Source organism: Rana temporaria, chromosome 2 (genome assembly GCF_905171775.1).
Source record: "Rana temporaria chromosome 2, aRanTem1.1, whole genome shotgun sequence".
Taxonomy (NCBI): domain Eukaryota; kingdom Metazoa; phylum Chordata; class Amphibia; order Anura; family Ranidae; genus Rana; species Rana temporaria.
The window spans coordinates 99,882,261-99,896,050 of NC_053490.1; the positions used below are offsets into that span (position 1 = coordinate 99,882,261).

At 45.5% G+C, this 13,790-nt stretch overlaps 1 protein-coding gene across 3 annotated transcripts in view; it reads left to right on the forward strand.

Annotated features, from left to right (window-relative positions):
* LOC120929271 (hydroperoxide isomerase ALOXE3-like) overlaps positions 1–13,790 on the forward strand; it is a 121,380-nt gene that overhangs the window by 51,928 nt on the left and 55,662 nt on the right. For all 3 annotated transcript variants that reach the window (XM_040340594.1, XM_040340596.1, XM_040340595.1), the window contains one exon: positions 8,146–8,249. In XM_040340594.1, the coding sequence (XP_040196528.1) occupies positions 8,146–8,249 (104 nt within the window). The remainder of the gene's footprint in view (positions 1–8,145; positions 8,250–13,790) is intronic.

Below are 13,790 nucleotides of genomic sequence, written 5' to 3' on the forward strand. Positions count from 1 at the left end.
TGAATTGGTGGTTGAGATCCCCGGCTCTTCGAGCAGGGAAGTCTTTTCTCCCCCTCCAGTGGACGGTGGTTACGACGGATGCCAGCCTCTCGGGCTGGGGGGGCATCTGGGGGGGTCCAGTCGGCCCAGGGTCATTGGACCCTAGCAGAGTCCCGTCTACCGATCAATGTCTTGGAACTTCGGGCAATCAGACTATGCCTCTCCTTGTGGTCAAGGAGGTTGCAGGGCCGCCCGATCAGGATTCAGTTGGACAACGCCACGGCGGTGGCTTATATCAACCATCAGGGGGGAACCCGAAGCTCGGCTGCAGCGTCCGAGGTCGCTCACATCCTGAGGTGGGCAGAAAGAAGCGTGCCGGCTCTGTTGGTCGTCTACATCCCAGGCGTGGAGAACTGGCAGGCAGACTACCTGAGTCGCCAGATGCTGGACCAGGGAGAATGGTCGTTGCATCAGGAGGTGTTTCAACTCATTTGCAGGAGATGGGGATATCCGGATGTGGATCTCCTGGCCTCTCGTCTCAACCGCAAGGGGTCGAGGTTCGTGGCCAGGTCCAGGGATCCCTGGGCAGACGCGTCAGACGCATTGGTAGCCCCATGGGGTCAGTATCGATTGATCTATGCATTTCCCCCACTGAAGTTGCTGCCTCGACTGCTCCGCAGAGTGGAGGCCGAGGGGATCCCGATGATCCTAATCGCCCCGGATTGGCCCCGGCGTCCATGGTACGCCGATCTCCTGCGCCTAGTGGCGGATACGCCCTGGTGGCTGCCAGTGTGGGAGGACCTTCTGTCCCAAGGTCCTATACTCCATCCTGCTTTATAGTCGCTGGCTTTAACGGCATGGCTATTGAAAGCCAGGTTCTAAGGGACCGAGGTCTTTCCGACTCGGTCATTCCGACTATGCTGCGGGCTAGGAAGTCTTCCTCTAGGAAGATTTACCATCGCACTTGGAAGGTCTACATCTCTATGTGCGAGGAGATGGGTTGGCGTCCACGGACGTATTTGGTATCCAGAGTCCTGCTGTTTTTACAGCGTGGCGTGGATCAAAAGCTTGCCTTAAGCACCATTAAGGGTCAGATTTCAGCCTTGGCTGTTTTCTTTCAGCGGCCCTTGGCGGCCCATTCGCTGGTGGGTACTTTTGTGCAGGGGGTTCGTCATATTCTTCCCCCTTTGAGACCACCTCTTCCCCCATGGGATTTGAATCTGGTGCTCTCGGTTCTTCAGAAATCCCCCTTCGAGGACATCAGAGATCCCTCTCGACGCTTTCTCAGAAGGTGGCCTTCTTGGTGGCTATTACGTCTGTCAGAAGGGTTTCTGAGCTGGCGGCCTTGTCCTGCAAGTCACCGTACTTGGTTCTCCATAGGGACAAGGCGGTGTTGCGTCCGCGACCTTCCTTTCTTCCGAAGGTGATTTCATCTTTTCACCTTAACGAAAAAAAAGTGTCCTAAGCCAGTGCATGCTAGGGAGGTTGCACGTCATTCCTTGGATGTGGTACGCGCTCTGCGGGTGTACCTGTCGGCTACGGCTCCGTTTCGGAGGTCTGACTCACTTTTTGTGTCGGTATCTGGTCCACAAAGGGGCCTGGCGGTCTCGTCTGCCACCATTTCTCAGTGGATTAGACAGATTGTCATACAGGCTTATGCCCTTAGGGGGCGGGCGCCCCCGTTTCCGGTCACGGCACATTCCACCAGGGCAATTGGTGCTTCCTGGGCTTTCCGACATCAAGCGTCTGTCTCTCAGGTGTGTAAGGCGGCGACTTGGTCGTCCGTTCACACTTTCTCAAAATTTTACAAGGTTGATGTGAGTGCATTTTCAGATGCTTCCTTCGGCCCAAAGATTTTGCAGGCGGCCGTTTAAAGTTGCATCTCCTCCGTTGAGGAGCTCTGCCTGTTTGGGGTGAAGGTGTGTGTGTGTGTTTTGACTGATACTGTTCCCACCCCTCATTTTTTTGACACTGCTTGGGGACGTCCCACTTTGTCATGAATGAAGAGGCTGTGTCCGTCCATGGACGACAAGAGAAAATAGGATTTTTTGTACTCCATGGACGGACACAGCACCCACCCCTCCTTTTTGGGTTTGTACTGCTTGTTACGAACTGAGGCTGCATGCTGCTGGGAAGGAGGGTTATGTCCGGAAGGACGGCCCCCTGGGCGGGGCTGTTCAGCTCTGTTTTTAAAATGACATGTATTTGTATCTAACATGTTCTGCCTAGTCCTCTCCTGTAAACAGGGAACATAACCCACTTTGTCATGAATGAAGAGGCTGTGTCCGTCCATGGACGACAAAGAAAAGGATTTTACGGTGAGTACAAAAAATCCTATTTTTTCTCAAAAGCGCATAAAAGGCGCTTTCCTTTTGAGGAAGATCCGGCAGCAGTGTGGAATAAGATCCCAAAGCTGGATGCGGCTTTCTCGCAAGTGTCCGATCTACGGATCTGTCTTTTGAGGACATGGGTGTTCTCAAGGACCCTATGAACAAACGCATGTATCTTCTCCTCAAAAGGTCATGGCAATCGATCATGAACAATTTAAAACCCACCATGGCCACAACATGTGTTGCCCCCGGAATCTGGAATTTTGGACTAATCGGTTAAAATCCCATATTTCAGCGGACTCGCCAAAACAGGAAATTCTGGACTCTTTTTCTCCACTTTTATCCACGGCAGTGGCCTATATAGCAGATGCTTTGGTGGAAGCAGTTAAAGCGGGAGTTCACCCAATTATGTTTTTTCTCTTTTCCCCTTTAGATGGATGCTCGTTTTGTCTAGGGGAATCGGCTAGTTTTAAAATATGAGCCGTACTTACCGTTTTCGAGATGCATTTTCTCCGTCGCTTCCGGGTATGGGTCTTCGGAAGCGGGCGTTCCTTCTTGACTGACAGTCTTCCGAGAGGCTTCCGACGGTCGCATCCATCGCGTCACTAGTAGCCGAAAGTCGGTGCGGCTTTATACTGCGCACCGACGTTCGGCTTCTTTCGGAAAATCGTGACGCGATGGATGCGACCGTCGGAAGCCTCTCGGAAGACTGTCAATCAAAATAGGAACGCCCATACCCGGAAGCGGCGGAGAAGATGCATCTCGTAAACGGTAAGTACGGATCATATTTTAAAACAACTAGCCGATTCCCCTAGACAAAACGAGCATCAATCTAAGGGGAAAAAGTGTCCGCAGCCTTGGCTAATTCTGCGAGGAGGGCATTGTAGTTAAAGGCCTGGCCTGGTGATGCGGCGTCAAAGAACAAACTTTGTGGGATTCCTTTCTCAGGGGACCTCCTTTTTGGGCCTGAACTGGATAGTATCCTAGACAGGACTGCGGATAGGAAGAAATCCTTAAATTTCCTCACTTCAATCCCTTTCCTACCCTTTTTCATGTTCCCCCACCCTTTTTCCCACACTTTTTCTCTTCCGCACTTTTTCTTTTATCTGTTCACGTAATCCCCCCCCCTCTTTTGGATCGTCTGACGCACATACCTTGCTACATTAGGGGTTCTTTCACCCAAATATCTTACTATCAATTTTCCCAAAATACTCGTTTATAGGGCGGACACCATACGGCACCCCTAACAATTTAATTTATAGGCACTTTTTATGTATGCACACATACATACACTGCCTCAATCTTTAATGTTTATCCTATTGCAGGCCTTTCCTTCTTTCCATGTTTCTCTTCCTCCTTACCGGACCCGCCCTGTTTGGGTTCCGCCCCTTTTTGGTGACCCCCTGTTTCACGTGGGACCACACAATTCAGCGTGGACGCTCATGTGGGAGCCCCGAGATTTGGAGCGGTCCGTGGGAGAACGGCTGGACCCCCCTGTTTTGTGACAATCCTCCTGCGCAAACCGAAAAATCCCAATGACTCGCCCGTACGGGTCGGCGTAAGGTTACAGAGTTTTCTTCCGCGGTGGTCAGAGGTAACTTCCAACTGTTATATCCTGACCACCCTGGCCCAGGGTTACGACATAGAATTCTCTGAGACCCCGCCAGACAGGTGTTTAGTAACAAATACCTTAAAGGATCCAGAAAAATCCCTGGCCATGAAGTCCTCTTTAAGAGAGCTGATGCAACAGGGGGTGGTGGTGCGGGTAACCCCGGCGGAACAAGGCCTGGGATTCTATTCCCACGTCTTTCTGGTAAAGAAACCTACCGGAAAGTTCAGAATAATCCTAAATCTAAAACCATTGAACAAATCCGTCAAGTACAGGAAGTTCAAGATGGATTCTATTTTCAGTCCGGAATCTATTGATGCCAGGCTGTTGTATGGCATCAATAGATTTGAGTGAGGGATGCTTACCTACACATCCCGATCTCCCCGCAGTCCCAGAGGTACCTCAGACTGGCAGCAAAGACGGGAGGTGTGGTTCATCACTTCCAATACAGGGCCCTTCCATTCAGGCTGTCATCCTCGCCTCGAATTTTCACCAAGGTGATGGCGGAAGCCTTGGCCCCGCTCCGTCTACAGGGGGTGGCGGTCATACCCTACCTAGATGACCTTTTGTTCTTTGCCCCTTCGAAGCAAAGGTTGTTGGAGGACCTGTCCAGAGCGAGAGTCCACCTGGAGTCACTGGGCTGGATTCTGAATCTTCAGAAGTTGTCCCTAGTGCCTGCTCAGGAGATTCATTTCTTGGGTTACCAGGTGGATTCGTTAAACCAAAGAATTTTTCTTCCCCAGGAGAAAAAGGTCAGGGTCCAAGAGGCCGTGTTGCGGGTCCAGTCCAACCCAAAGTTTTTGCCTAAGGTAGATTTAGCGACCAATCACTCTCAGGATATTGTGCTACCTATTTTTTGTGCAAATCCCTCTGGGAAAAAAACGTTGTTTTCACATGCTAGATGTGAGAAGGGCTTTGTTATGCTACCTTGAAATGACAAAGTGCTTCAGACGTACAGACTCTATTTGTTTTGTTTGGGGGTAACAAAAAAGGACCCCCAGCCTCAAAGGGTACTTTGTCTAGATGGCTGAAGTTGGCTATTCAGGAGGCCAACTTGCATGCAGGTGTGGACCTGCCAGAAGGGATCTGTGCTCATTCAACGCAAGCGCTTGCAGCCTCATGGGCAGAAAGAGCTGGTGCCACCCCGGAGCAGATATGCAAAGCAGCTACGTGGTCAAGCTTCAGCACGTTTGTGCGGCATTACAGGTTGGACCTCACTTCTGCCAGTGACCAGGCATTCGGCAGGAAGGTCCTACAAGCTGTCGTCCCGCCCTAAGGTGGTAAGTCTCTGGTATCCTCAAGGTGCTGTCCTGAAAGACACCTTGGGAAAATTCAAGTTAGACTTGTTTCCAGAAGTCTTTCAGGACAGAAACGACCCGCCCTATTGGTTTTGATGTGCCATGCTGTGACTAACGTATGGGTTTGTGTTCCTGCCGGGGCTGGAGGTTTCTCTGTGACAACTGAGTGTCCCTGGGAGGGGCCTCCCTTTAAAGAATTGGAAAGAAGGTGTTTCCTGAAGGAGAGGGAGCAGTCGCTATCTCAAGGTGCTGTCCTAAAAGACTTCTGGAAAACAAGTTACCGGTAAGTCTAACTTGAATTTTTTTTTTGTTTTTACTTATACATTTTATTTTTCTTTAACTTTATTGCTATCACAAGGGATAATCATCCCTTGTGATGGCATGGACGGTGACAGGTCCCCTTTATGGAGAGATAGGGGGTCTATTGGTCTCCTCTAGCCTCCCATGCTGACGATCGGTCTGGCTGCTGATGCCCAGGTAAACGGGTAGAACCACTGAAATCTAAGGATGTCATGAATGTGATTAAGGGATCATGACGGGGTGTGTCCTATGCCTACTTTTCCTCATAGGTGTCCCTCATTCCCATCTCAGAGTTGGGTGGCATGGTACAACCGATTTGCTTCATATGCTGCTTCTCCCTCCATCTTGGTGCTGCTGTACAATGGACTTGTACCGCGTGCATTTAAAAAAACATTTAAGGATGTGTTGGTAAATCCAGAGCTGGAACAATGTAAGGCTTTTATTTCTCCATTAAGTTGAGATTTTAAAATGAACTACAGGCAAACTTTTTCCCTTTTGGATAGAGTAAGGATGTAGACTCCCACTGTAGGAAATGGGACCCTTGCTTCTGTGCAGATGGATCCAGTGATTATAAGTAAAGGAGGGGAGAGTAGGAAGACGTCCCAGTCTCTCTGCAGCAAGGGTAAGATGGATGAGACTGCTATCCCTTGTCCCCTCCCCCCTCCCCTCTCGGGCTTCAAGCTCCAGTACCCACTGAGCAGACTGGTGTGCTTACATGGACTCCACCGCTGCAAAGAGCAGTATTCATTCATGTGGGGACACATACTTTTGAGGTGTTTAATTGAGTCGGGCTCCTAAGATATTTAATTTTCTATTGTGTGATGCTAATTATACTGTATTGTGTGGAAGTTCTATTGATGATAGATATGTGTTGGCAGTCTGAAAGGTCAGATGTCTGACTGCTCAGGTGTAGTGGATTAGCATGTCAATTATGTTTACTAAAATGTTTTTATGTAGCAGGTGCAACAAGCTGGAGTCATAACGCCTGCCATGTCAGCTATAGTAATTAACTCCTCTAGATGGGGTGCCAGAATGTCTGTCTGGGATGTGGATTGATGGGGAACTCGTTAAGCACCCATTGTGTGATGTTTTGGATGGAGAGTTTCATTGTCCCTGTGACTACTGTAGCATGCTTGTAACTGTATATAACAAGCTGAGTGTACTATTAAAGTATTCATTCCTTTGAACCAGAAAGAACAGCTTGTGTGTCTTTATTCTGGGGAATGGTATGGGTCCTGTCTGCTAGATTGTCGGATAAGCTGTTGTGGTTGGTGGAATGGAAGATCGTAAACGGTGTTAACCCCTGACCGTTACAAGGACAAAGTCTGTTAGTCTGCTAAAAGCTTTTCCACCATTCCCCTTATGCCGCAGTGTCCTCTGAGAACTATGGGGTCAGGGTCCATGAGTCTCGTGCTATAGATGTTCTGGACTATAATTTTCATGATCTTCAGTGTTCTGCATAGAAGTCCATAGCTCTCCCCATGCTAACTGGAGGCAAACCAACCAGCATTGTAGAATTATAAAGTAAAACTGTCAAATGGACTGTGGGGTTTATTTACTAAAGCTAGTGCACTCGAGTCTGGTGCAGCTGACCTGAGCTTGTTCAATTAAGCGTTGGCAATAAAACCTGGAAGCTGATTGGTTTCTATGCAGAAGGGAGCCTGTTTTTTTGCTCTCCAGCTTTAGTAAATAAACCCTTGTGTTTCTGTAGTCCAGTGTCTGGCTACACAACAAAGTCTAATGATGCTGTAGAGAACAAAACAAATGAATTCTAGATGTACAATTCATGTCTTCATAGTAATAAACATTTTACAAAATGGTTATATTGGAGTGCACATGTGTTTGAAAAAATATCGTTAGCATACTGTCTGGTGCTCCTCACTGTGGGATGTTAGGGCCATAACCAGCCAAGCAATCTTTTTGCCCATGGTTAAGGTTTCTTAACTTCCCTGGTGTCCAAACCTTAGGGTGGCTGTTACCTGGCATGTCTGGTTTATTGCCTGTAGTCTATGGTCTAGTAGCTCTGACCCTTCGGATAAAGGATCTGGAGGGAAAGGCTGGACATTGTGTGGAATTTACAGGGTACAGACTTCTGTGTACCAACATTATTCATTCATAACACGGTATTAATAATCATTGTCAAAAAAATTGTGTTTTTTATTTATTTTTCTTCTCTTCTCCTCCTCCGGCCGTGTATACCCACGGACCGGAGAAAGGAGGAGGAGATGGGGGTCTAGAGGTAGGGATAAGGGGGAGGGAATGAGGGGATAAAATGAGGAAGGAAGTGCGATGGGGATAACGAGGGTATTAGTCTATTATATAGAGAATATATGGATATCTAGGACAGATGAAATACTTGGGGTAGTCTGAAATTTAGTTAAAAATAGCAAGTATTCGGTTTACTACATCTCTCTTTATTATAATTTCCTTCAGTAGTAATCTATGAATAGTAAATGGAGATGAAGAGAGAGAAGAAACGTATTATCCATATATATGCTGATGTATAGGACTGTGCCTAGTCCCCTTTTTATGTTTCCTGTATCGCTTTCTTGCCTTTTTGTTTTTTTGAAAAAAAACGAAATAAAAATATAGAAAATAAAAAAAAATAATCATTGTCCTATTTTCTTAGTGGCTTAGAAGTAAAGCTGAATGGATATGCCCTAAATACTGATTCATGGCATATCCTGGAAGACATCCACCTAGTGGCCTCCCTGCGAAGATCACAGTATTCAGGTATTGTCATTTTAGAAATCTACTTCTGAATCTCTGGTATGCTTTTCTAATGTGAACTCTGTAATTCAAACTTGGTCTGTAAAAACACATAGTATCTCTAAACTGAACATGCATTTTTCTCATTGAGGGCAAAGCAACAAGTGCATCCAATCCCCCACATATTCACCTTCTCCTTCGCTCCCCCTTGACCACCCTTTTTAGCCAACAGGAGCAAAGAGTTAGCTCTGCAGAAGACGTGCAATAGATTTGTTTGTCCCCCTCCATCCTCGCAAGCAAGGTGGATGGAGCAGTCTTCCCCCACCAGCACATCATATTGTAACAAGACTTTCTGCTGTCAGAATACATCAGGGGCTGCAGATGCTGATTGACTTCTGTTGCACATGTTGATTTTTAGATCGACAAGTCTTCCAACTACTGTTGAACAGGAAGGGCACACATGGATCAAAATTCAGCCTGTCCTTGCTAAACTGACCAAATGTTGATCCATCTATAGCCAGCTTAAGCTTGCATCTGTAAAGGAGAGTAAATTCCTCTCTGACACTTGTCTATAGGTAAGCCTTACTTATAAGTAGTGTATATCTCCTAAACGTGCACTGTTTAGGGGATATTTGCTGTACATGCAGCCTGTGACATCAATGGCGCATGTGCTCTGAAGGAGCTGCCACCTGGGCCGTTCAGAGTCCTGTGCTATAAATGGTGGCTCCCATGCACAGGAGTGACATCAATGTGGCTCTGGCCAGTCACGCACCTGGAGCATGCAAACTCGGAAGACCAGGTGAGGATGGGAGCAGGTGCGGCCTGTCCATTAAGGGCTCATGCACCGCTTCCTCTATCCACAACTGCCGTGACCACCCCCTATACATGTGCCCAGTCCCTTTCAGGACGTCGGGCGCATGAATTACAGCAGTGGTGTGTGTTTTTTTTTTTTTTTTGGAAGCACCTGATTGGAGCCATAGGCTTCAAAATGGGGTGGACTCGAGCGCAGAGCAATGTCCTCGGATCCCATCCAGGTGTGTTTTGAAAAAAAAATTCATATTCAATTTTTGTTGTTTTTTTTTCACTTCAGACTCCAACCTCATAGAGTGTGCGTTTGTACGCTCATGTTCTGTTTGCCAGCCCTTAGCGTCTCTATTTTGGTTTCGCATCATTAGTGTCACTTTTTCTTATTTTGTTTTTCCTCTTATCAGTTTTTTTTTTTTTTTTTGTTACTCATTATTTGATTATATATAATAAATTTGCGCATTTATCCCCTTTTTCCTTCCCTCTCCCTCCCCTCTCCCCCCCTTATCTCACCATAAATAATCTCTGATGCCAGCTGATCTCTTCTCATTATTTTCTTTGAGTTACCTTTAACTCTCCTCCCTTAAATTTTCAGCGTAACTCCAAGATTTCTTAAAAGCCCTCCAATTGTCCCATTTCTTAACTTGTGCCATGTTATTGCCCTCCAATCCCTCTCTCAGTTCTTCCATTCTATAGGTCTCTTCCACCGAATTGATCCATTCCCAGATCAGGGGACATTCCACCTCTTGCCATTTCCTTGGTATTAACCTCTTGGCTGCGTTAAGTAAGTGTGGGACTAAAGTTTTCCTATAGTTTTTAATACCTTCCTCTCCCCCGTGGAACAGGACCACCCATGGATCCGACTTAATTTTCCCCTTTGTGATCTCTTCTATACATCCCAGGATTTCTTCCCAGAATTTCTTAACTTTCGGACACCCCCACCATAGGTGGGCCATATTTCCCGGAAGTCCACAGCCCCTCCAACAGTCTCCTGTTTGCCCATTATTAAATTTAGATGGTTTGTCCGGGGTCATATACCATCCAGTCATGCATTTATAACTCATTTCCACTGTGCGACTGTCTACTGCGGAGGCGTGTACCAGAGTCAACATTTTCTCTATTGTGACCCTGTCCCGTTGTGTCCCAATTTTCCTTTCCCATTTTTTAACGAATGGTGGAATACTCTGCTCGTCCATTTTTAACAGGATCCTATACAACTTTGAGATAGTTCCTTTAGATCTCTCAGTTGAATATAATTTTTCCAGTTCGGACAACTGCTCCCCTGACCTCAATGGGTGCGGCAGTTTTTGAATAAAATGGTCTAGCTGCTGATACCTTCATTCGTTAATATCTATAAGGTTTTTTTTTAATTTTAGCTCCTGTAGTGTTACTAAGTGCCCATCTTTAATTACATCTCTTAATTGAATAGTGTGTTTTTTTTTATCCAATTTCCCCCTACCTGTGTTTTACCTGGTGCAAAATCATTATTTTTTAATGCTAATAAAGGTGAATTATATTCCTTCTCTATTTTTTTTTATAAACAGTGTCCCATATTTTAAGTGCACTTTTTGTTGCGCTTTTTGTTATCTCATGTGTATTCCTATCTAGTGCCCTGAATTGGGGAGGGTTCCAAATTATCTTATCCAACCTCACCTTCGACAATTTGTTTTCTACACTAACCCACCTTTTTTCTTTGACTCTGGCCCATTCCACCACTCTCGACAGTACCACTGCGTCATAGTATGTTTTAATATCTGGAACTGCAAGTCCCCCCTTATTTTTTGGTTGTCTTAGGGTCTGGAGAGAGATTCTATGTTTCTTGTTCCTCCATATGTAGTTCATAATCTGTTTCTTAAGAGCTATAAAGAGTATTCTAGGCAAACTTATGGGTATCATCTGAAACTTATAGATAATTTTTGGTAATATAACCATTTTACAGTAGTTCGTCCTATCCAGGATATTGGTCTATTTTTTACCCTTCCTATTTTTTTCTTAATTTCATTTAACAAGGGGATGAAATTAATCGCGTACATTTTTTAAATTGATTTTGCTAATATACCAAGATATTTAAGTTCTTTTACCCAAGAGAATTGTTTTTTTACTCTAAGGTCCTTCTCCTCCCACCTGTTTATATTGATGCTCAAGATCTGTTTTAGCAACATTTAATTTAAAATTTGATATTTCCCCATACTGCCTACATAGATCTAATAAATTTGTAATTGAGGTTTTGGGATTTGTGAAATAGAGGACATCATCTGCAAACGCAGAGAGTTTGTGTTCGTCCTCCCCTATTTTGACTCCTTTGATATCCGGACACTTACATATCCTGACCAGCAGAGGTTCCAAGGAGAGAACAAACAGGAGTGGCGACAAAGGGCACCCCTGCCTTGTTCCATTTTTCATTGTCGGCACTTGGGAGAGACTACCATTTATTTTTATTTTAGCCCTGGGCGCCTGGTAGAGGGTCGCTATCCATTCCATCATCCTCTGCCCGAACCCCATTTCCTCCAAAGTACATAACATGAGTCCCCAGTCTACCCTGTCAAATGCCTTTTCTGCATCTATCGACAGGAGTAGACCCGGGGACTTTATTTTTTGAATTATCAACAGTGCTCTTACTCCATTGTCCCTCCCCTCTCTTCCTTGGATGAACCCTGTCTGGTCTGGGTGTACCAATTTTGTCATTTCCTGTTTAACTCTCTCGGCCAATACCCTTGCGAACAGTTTTATATCTGTGTTCAGCAAAGATATTGGTCGAACAGTCCCCCCTGTCCTTACCCTCCTTTGGAATAACCGTGATGGTTGCCTCTGATGCCTCTCTGCTTAAATCAAAATCTTAACCTAACCCATTAAAATATTGACGCAGTCTTGGCAGGAGAATCTCCTTGCATTTTTTATAATACAATGTGGTGAAGCCATCTGGGCTTGGACTTTTACCTGAGGCTGAGCCTGCTAGTGCAAGATTAATCTCCTTTTCCGATATTGGCCTATCCATCACTGCTGCATCACTTCTGCTTATTTTGGACAGCCCTGCTTCCTTCAGAAATTCCATGATTTTGTTTATATTTTCCCCTTTCTGACAGTTCTTTTGTTCTACCGAATATAGCTTTTCATAATATACTCTGAAGGTTTCTGCTATATCTTTTGTTGTATGCATCACCTCTCCTTTTCCGTTTTTAATTTGATCTATAATTTCTTTTTCGGTACCATCCTTGCTAGGTGTTTTATTTTTTTTTGTTCCCCCACATGTATCTTTCCCTTGCTATTAGGTTGAATTCCCTTCTGGTTTCCTGGTCCATAAGTTCTTTCAGTTCGTTTCGTTTATTAACTAGATTCATATAAAGATCTCGTTGCTTTCCTGTTTTCTTATGTTGTTCTAGAACAAATATCTCTTCTATCAGTTTTTCCTTTTTACTACTTTTTTTCTTTTTTTTTTTCCTTGCTCCCTCTGAAATCAGGATCCCTCTTATCACTACTTTGTGTGCATCCCATAATGTTGCTACAGAAATTTTCATCTGACTCGTTTAACCTAAAATATGCTTCCAGCTCCTTTTTAACCCTTGTTAGGCTGGTCTCATCTATCATTAAATATTCGTTTAACCTCCAATTTTGGTATGACTTCTGGTTTCCTGGGATATTTATTGATATACTAACAGGGGCATGGTCGGAAATCGTCATGGTTTCTATTTTCGTCTCTACCACCATATCTAACGTTCTGTGGTCCACCAATATGTGGTCGATCCTGGAGTAGCTCCCATGCACCGGGGAATAAAATGTATAGTCACGTTGGCCTGGGTTAAAAATTCTCCAAGCATCAACCAGTTGTCTCCTATATAGACTGTCTTTTAGCTTTCTTAACTGTACATTTTGAACACCCGGTGTCTGAGACGTCTTATCTACTTTCGGATCCATACAGAGGTTAAAGTCTCCTCCCAAGATTATACTCCCCCCTCCTAAAGTCTTTTAGTTTCCCTAATATTCCTATGAAATTTTATCGGTAGGGTGTTTGGGACGTATATGTTTACTAAGGTACACTCCATCTCTTCCAATTTTCCCCTTAAAAAGAGGAATCTCCCATCCGGATCTGTCAGTCAATACAAACCGAGCCCTTTTTGAGATTCCAATTGCAATCCCTCTGGCTCGTTTAGAGATGGTATCCCCATAGTACCAGATAGGGAAGTCTGGGGAGTATAGTCTAACATTTGATCCTAATGTAATGTGGGTCTCCTGTAGGAAGGCGATGTCTGCTTTATATCTTTTCAGCACCTTATGTCTCTTAGTTGGGCTGTTAAGACCTTTCACATTGTATGACAAACATTTAATTAGTGGCATCTTTGATTTTTCCCCTTCTCATTCTTCTGATTATTTCGGTGAGATTAGACTTCCTTCCTCCCCCCCTCCCATCCCCCCTCCCTCCCATCCCCCCGCCAACCCTCCCACCCCCTCCATCCCTCCTTCCTCAAACCCCTCCTCCCCTCCCTCCCCCCATTGGCCAATTATTGACCTCTGAACCTGAACCATCTCCCATCTCTTGGTTCAGATCTCTCTAGGTAGGGTTTGGGATTGCCTCCCCCCCTATCTTATAGGGGGAGGGGGCTGGTGGGTCGGTCTTTCCCCTCCACGGCCGCCAAAGCATGAAGAGACAAAAAGAGAAATTTGGGGAGGGAGAAAAAGGAAGAGAAACATCCGTTCTCCTCCCTCCTTTCCTCACCTCCACTCCCCCCTACACCCAACCAGGCAGATCGGGGACCTGAATGCCCA